At 41.7% G+C, this 27,045-nt stretch overlaps 1 protein-coding gene across 1 annotated transcript in view; it reads right to left on the reverse strand.

Moving 5' to 3' along the window:
- The window catches only part of uhmk1 (U2AF homology motif (UHM) kinase 1), a 38,096-nt gene extending 11,759 nt beyond the window's left edge, over nucleotides 1-26,337 (reverse strand). The window contains exons 1-7 of the mRNA XM_048540027.2: nucleotides 25,817-26,337; nucleotides 15,269-15,561; nucleotides 13,347-13,538; nucleotides 11,047-11,141; nucleotides 5,588-5,664; nucleotides 4,842-4,937; nucleotides 4,235-4,323 (exon numbers count right to left, since the gene is read on the reverse strand). Of these exons, the coding sequence (XP_048395984.1) occupies nucleotides 4,235-4,323; nucleotides 4,842-4,937; nucleotides 5,588-5,664; nucleotides 11,047-11,141; nucleotides 13,347-13,538; nucleotides 15,269-15,561; nucleotides 25,817-26,129 (1,155 nt within the window). The 5' untranslated portion in view covers nucleotides 26,130-26,337. The remainder of the gene's footprint in view (nucleotides 1-4,234; nucleotides 4,324-4,841; nucleotides 4,938-5,587; nucleotides 5,665-11,046; nucleotides 11,142-13,346; nucleotides 13,539-15,268; nucleotides 15,562-25,816) is intronic.
- Between the last annotated feature and the right edge of the window lie 708 nt (nucleotides 26,338-27,045).

The following is a 27,045-nucleotide window of genomic DNA, read 5'->3' on the forward strand; positions in this document are numbered from 1 at the left end:
GTAGTTTTAAAGTGAGTGGAGGTAGATATAGGGGAGACATCAGAGGTAGGTTCTTTACTCAGAGAGTCGTCTGCATTGCTGGACAGGGTAGTGGAATTGGCCTCATTAGGGTCATTTAAGCGGCTATTAGATAGCCATATGGACGATAGTAATAAGGTAGGGGTGGAGGTTAGATTTACCATAATCCTAAGGTCTACATTTGGCACAACATCGTGGGCCGAAGGGCCTGCACTGTGCTGGACTGTTCTATGGTCTGTTCTGTTCATTGTACCCCTCAGCACAACCTTCAATGCCTGGGCAGATTATTGTACAAAAGGCACAAAATCGACAGGCCATGTGTTTCTCTTTGAAGGCAGTCAAGTTTTGTCTGTATGAAGTTCTCCAGTCTTTCATCTGATAAAAGTAAATATTTTTATAGCTAGTCTGACACCAGCTCTCTTTCCAAGCCAGTGACTCCTTTAATAAACAGGATATATTATAGTTTATGAAATCGAAAACAGATTTCTGATTGGTAAATAAGCATTCAGTTGAACTTCATGATCAACAAAGCCTGAGGAACTGATGGGAAAAATCATCAGGGTAGCATAAGACAAAGAACAGCTGATGCTGGAGATGTTTCAAAGGTCTGGCAGCATCTGTGGTAAGAAAGCGGTTAACACTGAGTCTTGTGACTCCTGTGAGGGAGGATCACAAGATTATCAGGGTGCCTGCTTCATTAGGGTTTGGCAAATTTTGTATCAGGAAAATGAATGACTAACCAAGTTAAAGTGAATATAGTTTTATTTTTCAAAGAAGCTACAGTGTATTGATTTCATCATAGGGCAGATTTTCTCAACATGCCCTGTTTCCATTATTTGGTCCAAAAAGATCATTAATTCCCAATAATAATGCTAAAGATCTGCACTGGTGAGACTCCCTTTCGAAACTCAAGGTCAAGATTAATAACTCTCAATGTGACCACGGACTTTTAAAAACTGCTGACCATGTGTTATCATCTCCTTCAGGAGGGCAACATGCAACACGATTTGGAGTACAGTATCAACAATGACGGCTGCTCTATTTGCTGTAGAACATTCATTTATACTGGTGGGAAAGAATATGTGTGCAATCTGTAGATTTGCCTATAAATGCAAAAGGACATTATTGATAAAAATGGGTTGCATTGGCCTCAACTTCAATTCCATTGTTGCACTTGAATAGGTCCTGCTCAATGGTACTGGTCTGGTTTCCAGCAGATAACAAGTCTGGCAAGTGAGTTTGTTATGTTGAAGTAATACTTTACCTATCATGAAAGGAGATCAACAGAAGCAACAGCTGCTTCTGGGTCTGAATTCAAACATAAAGGGGATGAAGTCTGAATATCATTCTTTCTCGAATGGAATCTCTATACAGTGTCAAACCTTGTGGGGAAATCTGTGGAGAAGCTCCTGATCGTTGCTCAAAGGTCAGTAGTCTGAAACAATGACACTGCTCTTCTCTACCAATGTTGCTAAAAATTTCAAGCATTTTCTAGTTCTCTAAGGCAGAGGCAGAAAGGCAAAACGCAGCCCTAAACCAATTCCTCCTGCCTGAAAGTTGTTCTATACCCATGCTCAAGAGTTCAAGAATCAGGTGGTCCTTAAAACCCAAACTGAGCCTCAGTGATGAGGTGATTGCTGTTCAAACTACTGCTTGATAGTACTGTTGATTACATCTATCATTTTTAGAAGGGCAGACTGCTGGGACACAGTTAGCTAGACATGTTTATTTCACCTCCTTAGCAGATGTGTAATTAATAAAGCTTAAGTTATCAAATTGTTCAAAAAATTAAGACTTAAGAATTATGTATTATTGGTTTAACTTATAAATGTTAGGATATGTTGTCAAAGAGTCTTACAGTTGGTGAGTCTTTAAATGTCAAATTCTGTGATACAGCTTCAAGAAAATTAATGAAGTTATGACCAGAATGGTAGTCACAGCACTAGATATTTCATTTTCTCCTGTTTAGATATAATAATTGTTTACAAGGGTTCTCATGGGTACTGTGGCAGTGTCCCTACCTCTGAACCAAGAGGCCAGATTCATGTTATCACACGTCTGATAACATCTGTAAAGCTGGATTAAAAAATATTAAAATAGGTTTAGCAGTTAGAAGGGATACCAAGGTGGCAAAACTGATTGGCTAGATTGTTCTGGGGCAAATTCTAAATGCTCTTTCAACAGTTATGCATTGCAACTTTTTACTTATTTATTGGGTGTGCCGAAAAAGAGGTGCACATACTTGGGACATAGATTGCAAAATCTACTTGCAGAAAGCATGTAAATACAGGGTGCATCATTGAGATCTCTTTTATTAGTTTCAGGAAGAGGAAGTAGTAATCAAGAAAGAAAGTTACAAATGGGTACTTGCTAGTAGGTTAGCTCTTGTCTGGACAATGCAGTCGATGGCTACTTGATCTTCGTTGAGGAGTTACAGTTAGAACCCAATTATGACTTCAACAACCGTCGCAAGTTAAGGATTGCCCAAGAATCCAGTTTCTGGAGATCAGTATTAGGGTTAAGTAAATTGACAAGCGAAATACACTTAGAAATACAGCAAGACAGAAACAATCCATTTTAACCACTGAAGCTGATGAGAAACATCAGCATCTAAGGTGGATTGCGAGCTTTTGGTTTCAAAGAGATCCACAAGATTTGAAGTCTTAAAACTGTAAAGAGGTTTAAGTGCATATTAGCATTAAAATCTTGAAAGATGCTGCAAGACATAGATTCAGAGAACCAGGAAGAGAAGACCCAGAAGTCCCAGGATTCATGGGAAACTGGAATGACATATGTTGAACTGGTATATCTTGCACTCCTCAACTTGTGAAATGTTAAGTATTAATATTCATTGTCCAATACATTATGATTTGATAGAGGTGTACAAAATGATCAGAGGTATAGATAGAGTGGACAGCCACAGACTTTTTCCTAGGATGGAGGTAGCTATTACAAGATGGCATAGTTTTAAAGTGAGTGGAGGTAGATATAGGGGTGATGTCAGAGGTAGGTTCCTTACTCAGAGTGGTAGGGGCGTGGAATGCATTGCCGGAGAGGGTAGTGGAATTGACCTCATTAGGGGCATTTAAGCGGCTATTAAATAGGCATATGGATGATAATATAAGATAGGGGTGGAGGTTAGATAGACCTTAGGTTTAGGGTAAAAGTTCAGCACAACATCATAGGCTGAAGGGCCCTGTACTGTGCTGTTCTGTTCTATGTTCTAAACCTTGTTATTTTATATTTTACTGATATGTTAGTGCTGAACAAAAAATTTCTTACCCTAGTGTTTAGTAGTGTATAAATTCCTATATACTGGAAAAGCTTGATTAGGGGCATTGCTTGATTTCAAGTACAAGTCTTTAGTACTACTGTTGGGATGTCACCTCAGTCTTTGCTAAACTAGTGCTTTCAGCCATTTCTTGATAACATATGGAGTGAATCAAATTGGCTGAAGACTGTATCTAAAATGGTGCAGACCTTTTGAAAAAGGCTTAGGCCAGGATGAGAGTTTTTTTAAGAAGTCATTAACACAGTTAGATTCAAGCGTTGAAAGGACTACTTTTTAAGTATTTAATTCTGAAGGAGTGACCTTGATAAATATAAGAATACGAGGAGGAAACAGAATTCAAAACTGCTGAATCTGAAAAAGAGGAGTTAATTGAGAAGTGAAACTAAAAAAAATCAAAATGTACAATTCTCAATAGTTGAGTTCATCAGTAAAATTTAACCAGTCATTTGACTGAAGATATGGAAAGTACCAGGGGAAGAGAAAACTGCTAAAGTTTGCTCAATGTACACCTTTAGACATTTATGTGACAACTACGGAAGAGTTGCCTCTGTCACAGGCTGAGAGTTCAATTCCCACTCTAGGGCTTAAACATAACATCAAACCCCAAAGGGAGTGCTGCACTCTGAGATGCAGACTTTTGAATGAGATGTTAAACAGAGGTCCAATTTGGACACTCAGGTGAATGTAAAAGGTCTCAGAAAAGTTGCTGTTTACAAACTGGCTGCTACATTTCCTACACTACAAAAATACACTGGGACACACGATTCTGAAAGGTTCTCCAGTCCTCTGTCCTACCTGTGCTGCATTCATTCAATCTCTGGCTCAAGCTGCTCTTAACTCATTCAGATTACACTTTTCCCAAGGAGTAACACTACTGTATTTTGAAAATACAGGAAACAGACAAACATCAGGGGAAATGTTTACCTGTCCTTTACCAGGATTCTCCTTTGGGACAAGCAGAGACATAACTGGTCCAAACTTCTGACATTCTTCCCTCACATCTTCCACAACGTCTGTTTGGAAAAACAAGCTGGGTTTTAAACTAAATTCAAATACAATAATGTACAAAGACAATACATATTCATAGAATCGCTGCAGCATGGAAGCGGGCTATTCAACCCATCAAGTTCACACTAACCCTCCAAACAGCACACCACCCAGATGCAGCCCCTTAGCCAATTCCTGTGACCCTGCATTTCCCTTGACTAACCCACCTAGACTGTACATCCTCGGACACTATGGGCAATGTAGCACGGCCAATGCATCTAACCGCACATCGTTGGATTGTGGGAGGAAACCAGAGCATCTGGAGGAAACCCATTCAGACATGGGGAGAACATGCAAACTCCACAGACATTTGCCAAAGGGTGGAATCAAACCTAGGTCCCTGGCTCTGTGAGGCAGTAGTGCTGACCACTGAGCCATCTTGTCACCTCAATCGAAGCTAACCAAGTCAAAGCTTGTTTCTTTCCAGACTATGTAATCGTTTTGAAAATATCTGATCTAAGTGGAAAAAGTAATACCAACTGACCTTCATATTCTTCACAGTGAAGATGGCTATCATCAATGACATTGAGCAGTCTCAACACTGGGGTTGGAAGCGTCACCAAATCATCAATATGTGGTGCTGATAGTAAAAATTAACATAGTAAACACCTCATTTTACCCAAATGTTAACTAAAACTAAAAATGTAAAAGAAAAATTTTATATTTTCCCAACAACAGGAAAAAAAGACTGCAGCTAAACAACTTAATGAAACTCTGTCCAAAGGTTCATCCCAAAAGAAAAAGGAACTGCAAAGCTATCTCAAACAATATTTGTTGTGAAGCTTTGCAAAGGACATTGCTTAGTAAAAATGGACATCAATGAGAAGCAGAGAATTGTATATTTTGGTTTTGTAATAATGCACTGATGTACACTGTGTATTTTATAAAGGCAAACTGGTTCAGAAGACTGCAGCTAGAAATTTTACTTATTGTGTGCCTGATATAATCTGCAGCATAGATAGAACCAAAGACATTTTCAAACATCTGTATAGAGAAGCAGGTCCTTCCTCCTTCACTTTACCACCATTCTTCAATATGTTCATCAGTGCCAACTATGTATAAAAAAGACAAGGTACACAAAGATCAGATCTCCAGGTTTCACAGCTCTAATATAGCTCGCAATTTATTTGTATAACATGTAAACTAACATTACACCTCTCTATAAAAAAAAATTGTACACTTCTGGACTTTTCCCTCTTAAAAAGGTGAAATATAGAATAATGAACATACCAAAGGGAATGCTGAAGAAAGGGTTGTATAAAGCATGTTCTGCTGTAGTTCTGTGTGCTGGATCATCGTGAAGCATACTACAAATATTGGGAGAAATGAAAAAAATTGTCAAATACATAAACAGAGCACATAATTGAATTTTTAAAAATAATTTAATAAAGCTGCAATCATTTTCTTGTATCCACAGTGATGTACTCTTAAATTTCTATTATGACTCCTGGTTTCTGTAAGAAAATTAGAACTAAACAATTTCTATACGATTTAAATTACCAGCCAATTGTTCCCATATTGAAACACAGCATTGCATTAAGATTAAAATAGATCTAATACTGACTTGACGCTATTATGTCAAAATAAAAACCACTTTAGCAAAGAGAAAGTATTATGAAAGAGTTCTTTTCTGGCAAGTTACAACTGCTATTTATGCAAACCATCACAATGTGGGATTTTCAATGATGAATTTGCCTCTGTTTAATAACTTGATTATGAAGACATTGCATATCTGATTTTAAGACTTGTGTTTTCAAGGACAGTAGAAAAATTGATTTACTTCAAGTTTGGTGGAGAACCTTGGATTGTTTCTTTAAGAGGTCATTAAGAGTTCATTGTGGACATAAAATTTTTTTTTTGAAACACAAGGCTTCTTAAAAACCATGATTTTAAAAATGTCCTTTTGTTGGAGATCTTCTGCTGGGAGATTTTTGTAGTTTGTTCTGGTCTTCAGCTTAGGGTAAAAGAAAAGTGGGAGGAAGGGACTACTCAGCTGCTCTCTCCTGTTTCTGAACAAAAAAAAACCAGGTTGAGAGCTTAGGGTAAAAGCTATTTGTTCTTCCTGCAAAGTTATTGAAAGAACTTCTCAATATCGCATTTCCTGAACAAGCTGTGTTGGCTGGGACTTCAGTGGCATATCCACATGTTTAGTGACCTTTCTAAGAGTAACAGACCATTGGATTAGAAGACATGAGCATTCCACATCTGATCTTTCTTCTCATTGAGCAGTAAAAGTCATCAGCTGAAGAGTTCTTCCAGAAAGCCAAACTCTACTGAGTAGATCAGGATTATTTTCATTAGAAAGATGGAGATTCGGTGGCGGGTTGGGGGGTGAACCTGATCGAGGTCTACAAAATCATGAGAGGTAGAGACAGGTGGATAGCAAGAAGCTTTTTCCCAGAAGGGGGGGACTCGATTGGAACGTGTCGCCAGTGGAGGTGGTAGACGCTGACACGTCAGTGACTTTTGAGATGTATCTGGACAGGTACATGGATGGGCAGGGAGCAAATGGACACAGACCCTGAGAAAATAGATGACAGGTTGAGACAGAGGATCTGGATTGGGGCAGGCTTGGAGGGCCGAAGGGCCTGTTCCTGTGCTGTAATTTTCTTTGTTCTTTGTTCTACAAGTGTTGTTCTCTACCTGGTATGACAGAGCATGTTCCTGGGTTACTTAGAGCGATGCAGAATAATGCAAACAGTGCATGATCAATCCTGCACCAGCAGAGGCTACCACAAAAGACAGACGCTTGAGACATCCTGATGCTCACGTTAAACACACCAGTCGTCGTTCTTTAATGGAAGAGTAGCCAGCCCTATGGTGTCTGAGGCTAAGGTGACACTACCTTTCTTGAAAGTTAAACATTTATACTTGCATCTTATAGACTGTGCATTAGCCAGTTTCCATCTGCATTAAGTAAGTTTTGGTTTGATTAAGAATCATTAATTTTCTAAATTAACATGATTGAGAGGTCTTTTTATTTAAATTTTGATATAGATAAAATATTTAATTAAGCATTTTGGTAGCTGAGAAAAATACTTTTACTTTTATGTTGTGACCCATGGGTTACAGGACTGGAGCAACAGTGCACTCTTTTCCAACTTTGGTCACAATAGGTACATTTAGATCTCTGCAGGCGAAAGGTGTCATACTGTTCCTCTGACTAGTCCAACTCAACTGGAAAATCCCTGTTCTGGAGACGTCAATGCAGGCTTTTTAAATGAGACAATTGGCTACAAGTCAGAAGCATTGAGAGGATTGTGAAGTCTACTTTTTAAACTATCAGAAGTTGATCAAAAGTGAAGCCAAAAATAACAAGTTAGCCTCCAGATAGGCATACCACTCATTATCTACTATTTTTCAACGAAGTAAATTTGTTGCAGTGGACTCTGGTTGTTGTTTGCCTCCGGTTGTTGTTTGCCTCCTGTCTATTAAATTAGTTTAATTTTTCGTATTCAGACTTGTCTGACCCCAACCTCACCATCAAACCCGCAGACAAGGGTGGCGCAGTGGTAGTATGGCGCACTGACCTCTACATCGCCGAGGCCAAACGCCAACTCTCCGACACCATCTCCTACCGCCCCATCGATCATGACCCCACCCCCGAGCACCAAACCATCATCTCCAACACCATTCATGACCTCATCATCTCAGGGAACCTCCCACCCACAGCCTCCAACTTTATTATTCCCCAACCCCGCACGGCCCGTTTCTATCTCCTTCCCAAAATCCACAAACCTGCCTGCCCTGGTCGAACCATTGTCTCAGCCTGTTCCTGCCCCACCGAGCTCATCTCCACCTATCTGGACTCCATTTTCTCCCCTTTGGTCTAGGAACTCCCTACCTACATCCGTGACACCACCCACCCCCTCCACCTCCTCCAGAACATTCAATTCCCTGGTCCCCAACACCTCATTTTCACCATGGACGTCCAGTCCCTATCCACCTGTATTCCTCATGCAGATGGCCTCAAGGCCCTCCGCTTCTTCCTGTCCCGCAGGCCTGACCAGTCCCCCTCTACAGCCACCCTCATCCGCCTAGCCGAACTCGTCCTTACCCTCAACAACTTCTCTTTCGATTCCTCCCACTTCCTACAGACAAAGAGGGTGGCCATGGGCACCCGCATGGGCCCCAGCTATGCCTGCCTCTTTGTAGGTTACTTGGAACAGTCCCTCTTCCGCACCTACACAGGCCCCAAACCCCACCTCTTCCTCCGTTACATTGATGACTGTATTGGCGTCGCCTCTTGCTCCCCAGAGGAGCTCAAACAGTTCATCCACTTCACCAACACCTTCCACCCCAACCTCAAGTTCACCTGGGACATCTCCAACACATCCCTCACCTTCCCAGACATCTTAGTCACCATCTCAGGCAACCAGCTAGTTACTGATGTCCAATTCAAGCCTACCAACTCCCACAGCTACCTAGAATACACCGCCTCCCACCCACCCTCCTGCAAAAATTCCATCACCTGTTCCCAATTCCTCCTCCGCCGCCTCTGCTCCCAGGATGTGGCATTCCACTCCCGCACATCCCAGATGTCCAAGTTCTTCAAGGACCGCAACTTTTCCCCCGCAGTGGTCGAGAACGCCCTTGACCGCGTCTCCCGCATTTCCCGCAACACATCCCTCACACCCCGCCCCCGCCACAACCGCCCAAAGAGGATCCCCTTCATTCTCACACACCACCCCACCAACCTCCGGATACAACGCATCATCCTCCAACACTTCCGCCATCTACAATCTGACCCCACCACCCAAGACATTTTTCCATCCCCACCCTTGTCTGCCTTCCGGAGAGACCACTCTCTCCGTGACTCCCTTTGTTCACTCCACACTGCCCTCCAACCCCACCACACCCAGCACCTTCCCCTGCAACCGCAGTAAGTGCTACACTTGCCCCCACACCTCCTCCCTGACCCCCAGCCCAGGCCCCAAGATGACTTTCCTTATTAAGCAGGGGTTCACCTGCACATCCGCCAATGTGGTATACTGTATCCAATGTACCCGGTGTGACTTCCTCTACATTGGGGAAACCAAGCGGAGGCTTGGGGGCCACTTTGCAGAACACCTTCGCTCGGTTCGCAATAAACAACTGCACCTCCCAGTCGCGAACCATTTTAACTCCCCCCTCCCATTCTTCAGATGACATGTCCATCATGGGCCTCCTGCAGTGTCACCAGGATGCCACCCGAAGGTTGCAGGAACAGCAACTCATATTCCGCTTGGGAACCCTGCAGCCCAATGGTATCAATGTGGGCTTCACCAGCTTCAAAATCTCCCCTTCCCCCACCGCATCCCACAACCAGCCCAGTTCGTCCCCTCCCCCCACTGCATCCCAAAACCAGCCCAGCCTGTCTCTGCGTCCCTAACCTGTTCTTCCTCTCACCCATCCCCTCCTCCCACCCCAAGCCGCACCTCCATTTCCTACCTACTAACTTCATCCTACCTCCTTGACCTGTCCATCTTCCCTGGACTGACCTATCCCCTCCCTACCTCCCCACCTATACTCTCCTCTCCACCTATCGTCTTTTCTCTCCATCTTCAGTCCGCCTCCACCCCGCTCCCTATTTATTCCAGAACCCTCTCCCCATCCCCCTCTCTGATGAAGGGTCTAGGCCCAAAATGTCAGGTTTTGTGCTCCTGAGATGCTGCTTGGCCTGCTGTGTTCATCCAGCTCCACACTTTGTTATCTTGTCTGACCAAATGTTTATTTTCAGTCTGCCTTGAAGAGAACTGGAACAGCAGAGTAAGGGCTCACAGGACACAACATCCAGTTCAATTTTTAAAGGATCTATCATTACTCAGGGATATCCTATGGTACAATCAGTTCTAGACTATTGTAGTTCATGCCCATCATTGGAGTGACAAATACTACCAAACCCAAGAGAATATTTAAATGTATGATAGGTTTGCAACTTAAGCATCCATTTTGGAAGTATATTTTGGCAATAGATTGAGATCATGCAAATGTTGGCCACATTCCTGAAGCAATATGCTTAGATTTTAAATGGTATGTTTGAAAATCCTGACAACGAAATCTTCCTTTGCTTGTGATTTAATGGTAAATGTAAAATTTACATACAATAACTTCACTTGAAGTTCTTATTGTATCTGAAATAACAAATCAATTTAGGGTGAAATAAGGGTGACAATGGTAGCATTGTCACCAGAGTGTTTAAAAAGTTCTGCATAATAAACCCACCCCAGTTATTGAGCACATAATCTAGGCTGACAAACTGCTATAAAGTAGAGCAACTGCAATTCAATCAGAAGTTCAAACACAACAGTAAGCCCTTTCTTTACATTAATGTATTTATCACCCATTTGAGATAATGCTGCTTGCCTAATTATCAACAAATTACTGCATTTCAAATATTTCAGTGATTGTGAAGGATTGGGATGTTTTATGTACAGGATAGTTAAAAAGATACATTGTGATACTAATTTGCCCACTGTGAATGCTTGTGAAAATTAAAACTCTGGCTAAACAAACACCAGTAGTAGTTCTATTAAGCTTTCGAACTCCCTTACACTCCTTTTTTCATTTATACACCCAACAATTCTGGTCCTCAAATAACCTTAGATAAATGTATGTGCATGTAAAAGCTTGTTGTGGATATAAGAAATATTAATCAATTATCAGAAAAAAATTGTAAATGTTCAAGATGCTTAATAAGTATAATTAACCTTTTGATGACATCTCTGAGGTGATAAACTGGGATTGCCGAGTATACCATATCTTTACTTGCAAAAATGGAATCAATGATGGCAGAACTGTTTGCCTAGACAGAATAAAATGGAAACATTTAGATCAGAGCAAAAGTCCCAAATGTAATCAAAATGGTTCAGTCAGATTATTAATCCTATAAAAATTGTGGACGAGTTTTTTCTGGTATAATGATGCTGTATTTTAAGAATGTTTTAAAATATAGTTTTTTTTATTAAGGAAAAGGCAAAATTGGATGAGTTTATATGAAATACACAACACTGGCAGACAAATTTTGGACAATCCTAATGCTAACCCTATCACAACATGACATGAAATGTCAATCCAAAGCTAAATTTTTTCAGTCCAAAACTGCAATTGTCATCTTAAAGCTTAAATATCAAGACATTTGGTATCATAGAACTTGAGTATGGTTGAGAAAAGACATTTTGTTGGCACTTTTTGTCCTGCATTCTTCAAGCAATGTTGTAAGAACAAATTAAGAGGAAAGAAACTTCTGGTATTATTTCTAATCTGGATAATTTAATTGCCCCAACACTTGTGCCAATGCAGCTCTAACAGGCTGCTATGACGTTCACAGCAACAGTGACTTTTTGAAAAATTCTCCTGATGTTTCAGTTCTCACTGTGGTGATGCGGAATTCAAGAACTGGAATAAACACCTGTTACAATTTTGTCATACAAACCTGATATCATCTCACAATACCGTAACATTCATTCAAGATTAACCAAGAAAAGGTTTTGCTACTAAGGAGCGACAAATACCATGGCCTGGATTTCACAGTCGGCAACAAAACTGAAAAAACCAAGTGTTCATTGTGACCAATGCAAGCAATTTTCAGATATCTAGCAGTAAGATAAGCAGTCTAACACGCTGAAGGATTTTTCCCACCCCCATTTCAAACTGCAAGCTATCAAGTAATTTTTAATTAAATGAGAAACTTTAAACAGAGCAAAAAAATTAATCAGGGCATATATATGGGGTTAACATACTACTGAAATGGCATAAACTTCAAATTAGTTTTGTTTTATAGGTGCAGTCAGGCTTTTCATATCCGTTCATAGACCTTTTATCCATTATAGATTTACGCTACAATCAGACTACATGTCACTTAACAAGGTAGAACTTTGAGGATTATTATCGTGGAAACATAGCACAAATGGGAATATTTTAGTCAGTTCAGTGATTTCTAATGGCTGGATTCTTGGGACTTCAATAGTGCACCCTCTGCAGAAGCACTGTATTGCTGACAACTCCTAGTTTTGTGTATTTAATGTTAGACATGAGGACTCCAGAGGATGGTGTCAGTTTCAGGAGAGTAATGAAGGCAAAAGCCAACAATTCCAGCCGTATTACTACGACATCTGGCTATTGCCTCGAGGGAAGGGAAAGGTGGGCCATGATGCAACACTGGGAGAATGAAATCCATGCTTGAATGCCTGGCATAATTTTGAAGATGTCTAATTTTCAGGTGGAACTGAATTTGGACATACTAAGTGCTGTCAGTGGACTCTTGAATGCTCTGCTCTATTTCAGGCCCAGGATCTCAAAGTTTCAATCAAAACTGCAGAATTCAAGTATGTCTGGTTACAAATTTCTTGGGTATACATTAAACTAGGTTCCCTTGTAAACGAAGCTATTCAAACTGAAAATACACAAGTTTGTATAAAATATTTTACTTTGGTGGGAATATGGATTGCTTAAAGATCTTACACAAGGTAAAGCCACTTCATTTTTTACTGCGACAGGCTAATTTTCACACCTACTAAATGTACATTTTGTATAGTCATTTTGAAAGCGACCACTGGAATTAGCAAGCCAGATGACGAAAAAAAAACTCTTACCATATCCAATTAAGAAGCCAAAAGGAATGGGGCTGCTCTTCATGGTTCCAGATTAAAACAGGTACTGTCCCACCACAATATCAGTTATACCCTTACTGTAAATTTATGGCTTATTTGCACAAATATGACAACATACGAGGCTGAAAATGAAATGGTGCTTCCTTTCTTCTCTCATCTAATCCCTAAATTCTCAATTATTCTGCATCTTGCTTTCTAAACCGACTATATATATTTATGTAAAATTTAAAGCACAGAAATCAGACATTTGGTCCAACTGGCCTTTGTTGGCTTACATGAAATATCAACTGCTGAAGTGATGTCAAGCATTTCCATTTCAAATGTGTGTTACAGGCTTTACAGTTTATGTTAAACTATCGTGATCTAGATACTTGTGCAATAAGTTATTTGATTCTCACCTTCCACTGTGGAGATTTGATGGTCTCTTTCAGTTTTATTCCCGAGAACATCTCCAGCAAAATTATTCCAAGGCTCCAGATATCAACCGCAGTTGTACATTCTGTATGGCTTTCCATGCCCATCTGTGCTAAGATGTTATGTAGCTCTGCTTCAGGAGATCTATAACCATCTGTCTGAATATATTTGACATCCTGTACAGTGTGGGCAAAGAAGGGAAGAATATCTTAGAAGTACAATCAAGTAAATGTCATCATTCTAGCCTTAATGGGTTAGATAGATGATTTCAAATAGAAAGCCAATAGGTTATTTAAAAGGCTATGTTCTGATAATGTTTCTATGAGTGACCTTGTGGCTTTTTAAGACATTAGATTGCTTAGTAAATGCAGGTGGTATTGAAGGTTTTTAAGAAAAAACACATTTCCCATGAAATTAACTGTCTTTACGCCAAATCTTTAATGCCAAATAGTTAATTAATCGTGGAACAGTAACTGTTGCTTTAACAGTCACCATGGGGCGATGGGGTGGAGGGTTTATGCCACTAAGCTGGAAATAATGTCATTTAGTTTTATAGGAATGTGAATACTAGCTCTCAGTATTTATTGAAAGACAAAGATGAGCTAATGTTTGCTGTAATTCCAAACAGGAGGCCACATTGAGGATTTAGACATTTTAAAAATACCAAAATGAGCTGTTTCTTTGCCACATTCAGAATTGTGGAAAATGAATGGAACCTAAGCTTTGAGTGAAGTGGATGGAGACTGAAGTACAAGAAAGATTGGTATTTTGATAGCTGATTTTCTATCATCACAACGTGCATTCCAGCCAATGAAGTACTTTGTCGTCAGCGTTATAATGTAGGAAGCGCAGCAGCCAAGTGGCGATCAGCAATATCACACAAAATCATCTACCTGGCGATTCTGGTTCCTTTTTCATATGATCGAATGAACTGCCAGAGGAAGTGGTAGATGGAGGTACAGTTACAACATTTAAGAGACATTTGGACATGTACATGAATTGGAAAGGCTTCGAGAAATACAGGGCACACACATGCAAATCAGACTAATTTAGTTTAGGAAACTTGGTTGGCATTAACAAGTTGGACCCAAGGGTCTGTGTCCATGCTACATGATGCTATCCACCACTTAAAGTTTAAACTGTTTCCACAATGTTACAACTTTACTTGGAGAATATATTATCTCTCAATGCTGCATTGTTGATTTGCAAATTGTTCCCATTCTTAAAATATCTGGTTAGCAGAATTCACATTGTTCGCAGCTATCATATTTCATTCACACATATGTCAGTTTTCAAAGGAGATAGTTCTACAGCGGTCAATACACCAAATAATTGAAACATTTGTACATCATGGAATATCATTATCAATGAATCTTGTTGCTGCCACTCAGTCAGCATACATACTGTCGCCTCTGAGGTGGCAAGATTTAAGAAATGCCAGCTCGTAATACCACAAAGTTTTCTAACATGTTATTTATACTACTACAAAGTGCTAAAATCATACTGAATGTTTATTTACAACTGCACAGGATTGCTGAATTCTATATGGCAGCTATGGGAACTATAAAGCTATGTATTTCAGTGCAATTCTAGAAATTTGGTATTATGAATCATTGACCTGCAGAAATCTTGGCAGTTTCAAAGTGATTATAAGCAGAGGAGCACATTCCCTGACATCTTGTCAGTCAGTTGCTGCACCTCAACCCGCTGTGGAAAAGAAATGATTGGAAAGGTGAACTTTTCTGGCAAAAGAACAAGAACTAGAATGAAATGAACACACCTGTATTTAATCAGTCTGGTTGCATGTTTGGTACTAATCAAGTTTTTTTTAAATCTTGTGTTTTTAACATCCATTCAAACAGTTAAGCTGCACTCCTACGTTAATGGATCTTGCTTCACACTTTACCTGATTGCCTTCTTGGAAACTGAGCCCAAAGTCAATGAGTTTAAAGCACTCATCCTCCGCACTCCAGAGAATGTTACATGGTTTAAGGTCTGCATGTACGTAACCCTCTCGATGAATAAAAGCTAGTGCACTGAGTACATCTCGGGCACAATGCTGGATCATCCACATTGAATGGCCTCGATTAATGGAGTGTAGCAGCAGCTCCGAGACACTGACATCCAACAATTCCAGCAAAATGCAGTTACAACGCTGGTTTGTGTAGGACAAGTTCGAAAATCTCCCATATAAAGTCACTGGAGACAAACAGCAGAAAATACAATTAAAACACAGCCATAGAAAATGCAATGGCTGTTAGTGTCAACTACTAGCTAGAAACTTCTTACCCATCTGTGACAACACTGGACATAGGAAATATGAAATAATGATATACTGCCATTTATTCTGCACACTGGAGATCATTTTAAGTGCAATGTTTTCATACCTACTGAACCCAGAAGACCGCTTACAATGAGAATGTCTGATAATGTTTGCTAACAACAGCTTTTGTATAAATGACCATCTCAAATCATTTCAGTTTTGTTGACAAACCCTACAGCCAATGTACACCAGGCAGTGAGCTGTAAACCATATTGACCTGTCAAAAATGTTGTATGAAGGCAGAATGTTGACCAAGACACCATGACAACTTCCCTGACCCCTCCTGAAAGGGCACTAGGATCTTTTATATGCACTTCAGTAGCTGTTTAATGTCTCTGACAGTATAGCCTGTCTGCATTGCTCAAATTTCAATCCTGCAATGAGGCATTAACTTAGATAAATTCACCAGAACCAACCTTTATAAACTTAGTGATACAATTTGTATTTAACTCATGATGGATCTAAATTGGGTTCATTACTTAACTTTAAGTACATTCATGTAACAACAGAAGGATCTTCATATCATACACCCTCTTCCCATTTTAGAACTTCTATTTCCCAAATATTCCTAGCTGGGAACAGTTGCTAATACTTGCAGTTCTGCAGTATCCAAGCAATTCTGTATGGCCATCTTTCAAATGTTAAGCGAAACCTAGTCAAGTCTGTACTGCCTGAAAGTAATTTAGAAGATTTTGTTCTTCTCTCAAATTCCCTCCCAACAAAATCATTAGCCATTGATTAATTTCATTGGTTGTAGAATCCCAGTACCCTATCCTAACATCAGTGATCACATTTCAAAGGCTTTCTGATGATATTGTTATCCTAAAAAGTCATGTAAGTCCTTTCTTTGAACTTGATACCTCAAAAGTGACTAATTGGTTTACTCCCTATATTCTTTTGCTTAGAAGGACTTTTAAGCACATATGCACTAGAATTTGTTGAAAGTTTTCTTTCATGCCTACGAATGATTCAAATCTCCAAAACAATTTTTGTTCAACTAGTTATGAAACTTAGAGGAATTGATGAGTTAAATCACAGGGTTATCAATTTATAAAATACCTTTCAGCATTATATTAATGTCAGAAATCTGTTTCTACTGTATCCTTGAAAGTTACCACAACACAGATGTCTTCAGTTCAGAGTGTTTCTTTTAAAACAGAAGTGGACATATAGAAAGATGCTCAATCATAGCATCGAAACACTTTACAAATACACCTGGTCCTTAACTTCAGCTCGAATTTATAAAGTACATGATCTTAACTGGTTTAAAAATCTAACCAGCCATCTTATCCATGCCTTACCAAGTTGAGAAACACCACTAAGCACCCCCTCACCTTGACCATTTTAGCCTTTTCAAACAGTTCATGCACCCATTTTCTACTACTGGAATTTAAATCCTTTTGAACTTTTGGGTGTCTTCTCTATCCAGATGACACCTTCAAATTTTAATTTTCAAATACCACAAATTCAGATCACTGGTGTGTTGCAGGAACAGATCCTGGAACAAACGGTTTTGACAAGGTACTCACTTGTGGACGAGTCAAGAACCACAGAGCACTATTTTAAAATTAGGGGTCACCTGCTTAGAACAAAGATGAACGGAACTGTTCCATCTCAGAGGGCTACATTACTCAGTAAAACTCTGTAGCTGGTGTTAACGAATCCTGATGACTAATTTCCTTCTGGTTTGCCCTATGTAATATTGTTGGCAGTCTTTGCATGGTATCCTGTAAATAATGTTGGTTCTGTTAGTTGTGGTTATCAGATCCTTTATTCCTGTCAGCAGCTGTCAATTTTTAGGCTACCGTGAGTCCTAGAGAGTGGAGTAATCTAGTGGTCATTTCAGATATGTCCTTAATGTATGGAAGGGTGACTAGTGTCTCTGGACGTGTTTTGCCTTCCTGTCGTGTAGTTGTCAATGGACTACACTTTTGGGTAACTATCGTTTCTGAAGACGCTGGATAGGTGCTCTTCCTCAGCTGTGCATAGTTCCGGGGTGCTGCAGTGTGTTGCAGCTTGCTTGAACAGTCTTTTGATGCAGCTCCGTTTGTGGATATTGGGATGATTGCTATTCTAGTTGAGTACCTGATCTGTATGGGTGGCCTTCCTTTGTACGCTGGTCTGGAGCTCACCTTTGGCCATACATTCAAGCATTATGTCCGGGAAGGGAAGTCTGTTGTTCTTCTCTTCCCTGGTGAATTTAATGCTGGTGAAGATGTTGTTTATGATTTGTTCGTTTTCTTCCAGTTTAACACATCTGATAATCACAAAGGTGACATCCACATAGCGGATTCAGTGTTTTGGCTGGACGGTGGGAAGTGCTGTCCATTCCAGTCTTTGCATTACAGCTTCCGCTATTAATCCTGATATCAGCGATCCCATGGGTGTTCCATTGATTTGTCTGTGCCATTGAAGATGAAGTGGTTGTTAGGCACAGATCCAATAGTTTAAGGGTGCCATTGATGTTGCTGGGCATCTGTAACCCTGGTCTGTCTCGTAGCGAGGCTCAGTGTTTCTTTAGCTAAGGGGATGTTTATGGAGACTTGGATAAGGAACCTATCCAACTGGCTACACTCAGACACCAAAAACACTGTTCTGGAAAGTGGATAAAACTACAATCTCAGAGATGCCAATAAAACCGACTTCCTGGCTGCACTGGAATCCACATTAAAAAAAAAGACTCACCAAAGAAGCCCAACAAAACTGCCTGAGCGACCCATTGCCTCCACCTGCTCTTGCCCCACCGAATTTATCTATAATTATTTCGACTCCATTTTCTCCCCATTGGTCGAGCAACTCCCCACCTATGTCCGTGACACCACCGATCTCCTGGGCCCCAACGCCTCCTCTTTACCATGGACGTCCAGTCCCTACACACCTGCGTTCCCCATACAGAGGACGTAAAGGCCCTCCGCTTCTTCCTCTCCCGCAGGCCCAACCAGTCCCCCTCCACTGACACCCTTATCCGCTGAGCTGAACTCGTCCTCACCCTCAAAAACTTCTCTTTCAATTCCTCCCACTTACTACAGACAAAGGGGGTGGTCATGGGTTCCGACATGGGCCCAAACTATGCCTGCCGCCTCTTCGTAGTGAAGCAGAACAATCCCTCTTCCATTAAACCTCACCTCTTTCTCAGTTACATCGATGACTGTATCGGCGCTGCCTTGTGCTCCCATCAGGAGCTTGAACAGTTCATCCACTTCAACACTTTCCACCCCAGCCTTAAGTTCACCTGGACCATCTCTGATACTCTCTCTCCCCTTCCTGGACCTCTGTTTCCATCTCTGGTAACCACTTGGAAACCAATATCCATTTCAAGTCAACTCCCACAGCTACCTAGAATACACGACCTCCCACCCAACTTCCTGCAAAAATGCCATCCCCATACCCAATTCCTTCCCCTCTGCCGCATCTGCTCCCAGGGTGAGGCATTCCACTAGCGCACATCTCAAATGTCCTCATTTTTCAAGGACCGCAACTTCCCCCCCGCAGTGGTCGAGAACGCTCTCGACCATGTCTCCTGCATTTCCCGCAGTCATCCCTCACGCCCCTCCCCACAATAACAACTAAAACAAAATCCCCCATATCCTCACGTACCACCCACCAACCTCCGGATCCAACGCATCATCCTCCGACACTTCCACCATCTGCAATCCGAACCCACCACCAGACATTTTTCCCTCCCCAGCTTTATCTGCTTTCCGGAGGGACCACTCTCTCCAGGATTCCCTTGTCCACGCCACACTCCTCTCTAGGCCCACTACACCCAGCAATTTTCCCTGTAACCACAGGAAGTGCTACACCTGCCCCGGCAACGTCCCCTCACCCCCATCCCAGGCCCCTAGAAGACCTTCCACATCATGCAGATGTTCACCTGCACATCCGATAATGTGGTATACTGCATCTGATGTGGCCTCCTCTACATCAGGGAAACCAAGCGGAGGCTTGAGGACCGCTTTGCAGAACACCTATGCTCGGTTGGCAACAAACAACTGCACCTCCCAGTCGCGAACCATTTCAACTCTCTCCCCGCCCCCCCATTCCTCAGATGACGTGTCCATCCTGGGCGTCCTGCAGTGCCACAACGATGCCATCCGAAGGTTGCAGGAACAGCAACTCATATTCCACCTGGGAACCCTGCAGTCCAATGGTATCAATGTGGATTTCACAAGCTTCAAAATCTCCCCTTCCCCTACTGCATCCCAAAACCAGCCCAGCTTGTCCCCGCCTCCCTAACCTGTTCTTCCTCTCACTTATCCCATCCTCCAAACTCAAGCCCCACCCCCACCTCTCACATACTAACATCATCCTGCCCTCTTGACCTGTCTGTCCTCCCTGGGCTGATCAATCCCCCCACTAACTTCTCACCTACACTCACCTTTACTGGCTTCACCCCCCACCTCTTTGACCTGTCTGTCTCCTCTCCAACAATCTTTTTCTCTGTCTTCGATCCGCCTCCCCCCCTCTCCCTATTTATTTCAGAACCCTCTTCTCCCCTATTTCTGATGAAGGGTCTAGGCCTAAAACCTCAGCATTCCTGCTCCTAAGATACTGCTTGGCCTGCCGTGTTCATCCAGCTCCACACCTTGTTATCTCACTGCCAGGTACACTGACTTACAGACTAGCAAGGCAACTACAAAGGAGACTGAAACGCCTAGTAGATGGTTCGAACTAGTATCCATTCTGCCCAAGAATTCCTCAACATCAAGGACGCCAGAATACGTAAGGATGAGATCATGGTCTCGTTCGATGTGACTGCACTACTTATCTCCATTAACATCCTCTTAGTTAAAGAAACACTAGCCTCGCTAAAAGACAAACCAGGGATACTGACACCTGTCAACATCAACAGTATCAGCAAAGGTGGCATCCTTAAACTACTGGATCTGTGCCTCACAACCCACTTCACCTTCTTCAGCAAGATATGTGGACAAACTGATGCAACATCTGTGGGAACACGTTATTGGAGGCCATAACGTTAAGACTGGAACAGACAGCACCTCCTACCATCAAATCAAAACTACTGACGACACCTTTGTGATTATCAAACACATTAAATTGGAAAAAAGCCAGGTACTTGTAAACAACATCCTCATTGGCATAAAATTCATCAAGGAAAAGGAGAACAACAGACTTCCCTTCCTGGTCGTAACAGTTGAATGTATTGCTAACCGTGAGCTCCAGGCCAGCATACACAGGAAGGCCACCCATACGGATCAGGTAGTCAACTATAATAGCAACCATCCCAATACTCTCAAACAGAGCTGCATCAAAACACCGTTCAAGTGAGCCGCAACACACTGCAGCAGTCCGGAGCTGTGCAAAACCAAGGAAGAACATCTACAAGGCATCTACAGAAACAGTTACCCAAAATGCATTGCCCATCGATGCCTACACAACAGATCACAACAGGAAAGTACAACACATCCAGAGACACTAGTTACCCTTCCATACATCAAGGACATACTGAAATGACCACCAGATTACTCTGCCCCCAGGACTCATGGTAGCCCACAAACTGACAGCTACAGACAAGAATAAAAGATCCGACAACCACAACTGACAGAGCCAATGTTATTTACATGATACATGCAAAGTCTGCCAAAAGCATTACGTAGGGCAAACCGGAAGGAAACTAGCCATCATGATTCATGAATACCAACTAGCTACCCAGAGACATGGCCAATTATCACTCACTCACTTCAATACACATGGACAAAGAGGGACACCAATACAACTATGACAACATAGCCGTCCTTGAACAAGCCAAGCAAAAACATGCAAGAGAATTCCTGGAGGCCTGGCACTCAAACCAGAACTCCATCAACACTCTTGTAGAACAGGGCACCATATACCAAACAGTAAGAAACAAATGCAGAAGTGATACCACCCATCTCAACAAATCATGACACAATAATAGCAAGCAGGACAGAACACTGATGCTTCACGGAGGAACAATGATGATTTTACCTGATAATTTGACAAAACGTTTGCGAACAAACTCAACAGCTCAGCGAGCAAGTTAGCAACCACATCAATAACCTGAAGTACAAATCTTCTCAAAAACCTTGAATACTTCCTTTTGTCTGCTATTCTCACAATCAATTCCACGTAAAACAAAGAACGTGACTTTCCTCACTTGCCACGGCAATGATGTAAAAGTAATTCTTTTTTAAAACCTGCTCCTGTCTTTAGCTTTTTAACCTCAAATATACTCCGAAATTTGGTCCAATTATATCATTTTTTCCTTCAAGGTTTGTGAATCCTTTCCTCCACAATTCTTTTCACTTCCATTAATCCCTAATGTTTCTACTGCACTTGGATACTTACTTGCTCAGCAAATTCATCTTTTGGATTCTGTAAGCAATACTCATTTAGCCATGTTAGATGATTCGGTATTACTGAAAACTACATTATTACAAAGCTCAAAAGCAGAGTGGTTGCTCCAGCAGAGTGGCACTAACATTGTGGGTTAACTGGTCAAAAGCTGTGCTGTACAAATTGGACAATATTACTGTAGTTTGACTACAAACTTGTTGTTTGTTAGCTAAGTGAACATGACGGCAGCCATGATCATGACGACCAATCAATTCATTATGCATACATAACAGCATTCCTCAGGTTGTCCTGCTATGCACTTGGGACAAATTCTGTTGTAGTTAGCTTAGAATGTTAGAGAAAAGGTATATGCAATTTCTATACAGCTTTCTTGTAATGAAAAGCATCAGGACAAGCAGGTGACATGATAAAGAATAAACTTACTGACTTAACTGCCATGTTTTTCAGTTATTTACAAATACCCACAAGGAGTAACATTTGTTGAAAACCATATCAAAGCTTCCGAGATGTGAATGCCGTTATCATAGATCATGAGAATTATGTACAAATGTCCTTAATCAATTTGCTATTCTGAGTGGAAGAACTTAGTTTGAAAATTTTTTGTAACAATGATAAAAGTAGCTGTATGATCTAACTTGGTCTGAAGGAATGCTTCAGATCTAATAGAGCACGGCAACTGATGTATTAATTTGGGGTAATTTGGCATGAATTGAGTACATAAATATGGGGAGCTAGTAATCAGTGGGGCTGAGTTTTATGGATGGAGATTAACTGAAATAAGGTTTTTATTAAAAATGAGAACTTAAGACTCTAGGCAATAACTGTACTTAAACAGTGTATATCAGTAGGAGTAGCTTTTGTATGTGATCCAGTCAGGGTCAAAAGGTAAGGGGTACACCTTGACCGGAAATTTTCCCTCCGGAATATGAGTCACCAATAAAGAATACAGGCCTTTCATTCAGAACGTGGAGACCATGGGTTGTTAAATGGAGGTGCTGGGACCCAACTTTACTCGAAAAACATAATGAAAATGTGGAAGTAGAATATGGGGATGGATTTCAAAGAAATTCTGTTAAGTGCCTATTTAGGGTTTAGTGCTAGCATTTTCACTATTATTGAGGTAGCATAAAAACCCTGTTTTCACCTCAGTCTTTTCAGTAGTTGCCAACTAAATTCTGTTATAGGAAAAACTGTACACGCTGAAGTCAGAGACAACGCAGACTGGAGCTGGAGAAACACGGCAGCAGGAAATTTGACATTTTGGGTTGGGACGCTTCAGTTAATTTTTTTGTGAAAAATTGTGAAGCAGTTATGAAAATTTCTTTCAGAGAACATTGCCAGACACTTCAACCACTGTGTTTACAGTGCAAGCTCACCAACTATATGTTTCAAAGCACATTTAGCACACACAAAAAAAAGCTTTTCCTTCCCTTGTATTGTATCCCATATTATCACTACACAATGCCATAAGATGCACAGTAGATTAGAACAAATGGTCAAACTGTAAAATAAGTATTAAATGGGATCTTGCATGATGGGCTGCACAATTTTAATGCTTCAAAAGTAGAATAAATATGGTTGGTTTGTACACCGCTTCATTGAAAAATCACAATTTTACAAAAATTAAGACAGCAGAATTAAGAATGATATGAGGCAAACTAATTGATGGCACAGAATGCAGTGACTGTTAATGAGCAGGTTGTCTAAATATAATTGTTACACAGCCCTGTGAGACAACGCAGCTCTTTTTAACTGAAAATATACTCAAGTTGTACCGCATAAGAACAACTAAAAGCTGAAATCATCTTGCTCGTTATCCATCTTTTAGATGATGTACTAAGTTAATATCACATTTTTCAAGTTTGCATGACACTTCAAATACGGAAGCAGTTCTCCCGGGTGTCCAGGCTCATATTTTCCGAACCGCTTTTAAAAAAAACTACTCATCCCATCTACTATTTGCAAGATTGGTTTCTTACATCATAGTTATGACAATTAGAAAAACATTTAATCAGCTATAAAGCACTTTAAGGGTATGAAAGTACTGTAAAAATGCAAGCTATTTTTCTTTTAAAGGTTGGCTACAAACTCTGAAGTCCATCCTCAAATTTGGAACATAAAGGCTCGAAATCTACTATCAGGTTTTGGATTTAACTGAGTCAAAGCAGGTGTTTTGTCACTCTACTATTGCGTGTAAGCAATTTACAGCAAAAGAATGAACTTTCTAAACATCGTTTCCAAGGTCAAAGTCTGTCAAAACACCATTTAACTTTGTTTCACTTTCAAAAGGTAGCCAAACAACAGTTTCCTCCATTTAAGTTCGTTTTGAATAGCTGTAAACTGACTAGAAAGTTGGGTACGAAGGAATCATGTTATCCCCAAATTGATGAATGATATATTTCTCATGACTAAGATCTGCACTTTTGTTTTTTAGCTATCTGAATGCTTTCAGTAAAATAAAATGCCAGCATTTTTGCTGAGCTCAGAGCATAAAGTGGAAACTCAAGCTGGAAACAAGTTCAATATCATAAGCACTTTGAGGTTTAAAAACATGATGGCACATCCCTGTTTTAGAAGAGAACTTGCTGCCTAAATTGATTTCTGCTTGTTTTTACATTTGGGCACAATCTAATTTGATACATAGTCTTTCTTGTAACCGTGATCTTCAGGTGCCAAGATCAGCGTGGGTGGTATAGATTTCAGCTCAGTTGGAACAAGGATACTGCTTATAATTTGTAGGATATAAATGGAATAAAAATCATCATTTCGATTTGCCTAATTAAAGGCTAGGTAAAAAGCATATCACATGCACACAATGTACCAGCTAGAACTTCTATAAAGCTGTGCCCTGGTCCAAAGTCCATATACCATCAGAACCCTTCAGTTTACGGTCTGTGAGAAGGTGAGAGATTCCATAAAATCCAATATTAGTATGAATCATTCAGTGAAACACAGGAATAGGCCATTCAGCCCTCAAGACTGACTTGCCATTCCGAGACATAAGCAATGCAATTTAATTTAGTCAAAGCAATCCCAACATGACATTCATTACAATCAACAGACCTATACAGAATCATCAACTTCCTGATTAGGGCACGACAAAGATAGTTTTGCCAAAAATTCAAAAAAAGGCTGCAAAAGGTAAACAAATCAGGCAGCTTCTGTGAAGAGAAACCAATAACTTGCTTCTGAACGCACAACATCTGACAGTATCAACCACATCTAACACACACAAAAAAAGCCTAAGGCCTGAGATGGTAGGAACTGCAGATGCTGTAGAATCTGACATAACAAGGTGTCGAGCTGGATGAACACAACAGGCCAAGCAGCATCAGAGGAGCAGGAAGGCTGCCGTTTTGGGCCTAGACCCTTCTTCAAAAACATTTCTGTGCTGTGGTCCAAAGTCCATATACCATCAGAACCCTTCAGTTTACTGTCTGTGAGAAGGTGAGAGATTCCATAAAATCCAATATTAGTATGAAACATTTCTGAAGAAGGGTCTAGGCCCGAAACGTCAGCCTTCCTGCTCCTCTGATGCTGCTTGGCCTGCTGTGTTCATCCCGCTCTACACCTCGTTATCCCAGCCTAAGGCTATCACTGAAGCCCAACGTCAAAGGGGGGAGGGGGAGGAAAAAGCTGTCAGGGCTGCGTCTAAAAGGGGATTAAAACAGGTTCATGCTGGGTGGCTTTTTATCAGCCCTGTTTCCTGGGGGTGCCGAAACTCTGACAGTGCCCAGGGTTATTTCTGGCTTTACTACACAGCGTCTCCCTCCCCGGTCCCGCTCCATTTACCGATATTCCTATGGCCCTGAAGATCCTCCAGGACCCCGCTCTCAGTCAAAAAACCGTAGTCCGACTTGGTGTCGTGCACGAACTGTTTGACGGCGGCCCGGGCCGCCCCCGATGTCACCTGGTAGACGGCGGCCGACGAGCCTTTACCGAGGCAGCGCTGCGCCCGCCACAGCCGCCCGTTCGCCTGGAAGACGCCGAGCGGAGGCAGACTGCTACCGAGCCGGTCTTGTTCCGAGTACCAGCCGCCCGCCGCGTGATACCTGCCCCTAGGCCTGGGGCCCCTACTAGGCCTCGCTCCGACGTAGGTCGCCATTTGCCTGGAGCGGAGCTTGTTGGAAGAGGTCGGGGATGGTAATGGTGTTATGTTGCGGGACGGCCGCTGGCTGGCTCCCGGCCCAGCTTGGCTTGGCTCGATTCGGCAGGCGGCCCCCCAACCTCAGCTGTAAACAAGGCCGCAGGCTCCCTCCCGCTCCACAGCCACTGGACTGACAAGGACTGGGCCGCGCGCATGCGCAGCCGCACTTCGCCCCGCCCCCAAGTGGCCGTTATAAAAACAAACGCGTGGCGTCACCCAGTCCCACCCCTGGTGTCGATTGGATATCTTGGCTGCCCGTCAAACAAAGGTCACCGCCCACTTTGCTTCTTCCCCCCCCCCCCCCCCCCCCCCCCCCCTCATTCCCGGCCCGTCCCAAAGGCCACGCCACATCGATGTAGCGCCTGTCACTCAGACGAACGCTGTCCTTCAAGACCGATGTAGTCCTCCTCTCTTTGAAATGCAATCGCCAACGAGAAGTTCGAAACGCAGACCATCTGCCATCCTCCCCGCCCAAAATTCCCACAAACAGCAATGTGATAGGAGATGACAGTCTGTTCTATAGACGTTGATTGAAGGATAAATATTGAGCCGGGCAATGGGTTAGCTTCCCTGATTTTTGTAGAATTGTTACAGTGCAGAAACAAGCCATTTAATTCCCTCATGTTTGGGGTATTACTAGCCAAGCTGGCATTTTTAGCTCATGCCTAATTGCCCTTGAGAAGGGTAGTGGCCTGCCACCTTCTTGAACCTCTGCAGTCCACAGGAGGTAAATTCACCAAAAATCCATTGATACCTGGATTCAAATAGCTCTCGGCCTAGCTAACCTGACTGGGTCAGATACCCGCTGTATTTATTGGCCTGCCCTTTGGAACGTGGTATGAATCAACTGACTGATGGTGCAATGGACTGCTGA

Source organism: Stegostoma tigrinum, chromosome 8 (genome assembly GCF_030684315.1).
Source record: "Stegostoma tigrinum isolate sSteTig4 chromosome 8, sSteTig4.hap1, whole genome shotgun sequence".
Lineage (NCBI taxonomy): Eukaryota > Metazoa > Chordata > Chondrichthyes > Orectolobiformes > Stegostomatidae > Stegostoma > Stegostoma tigrinum.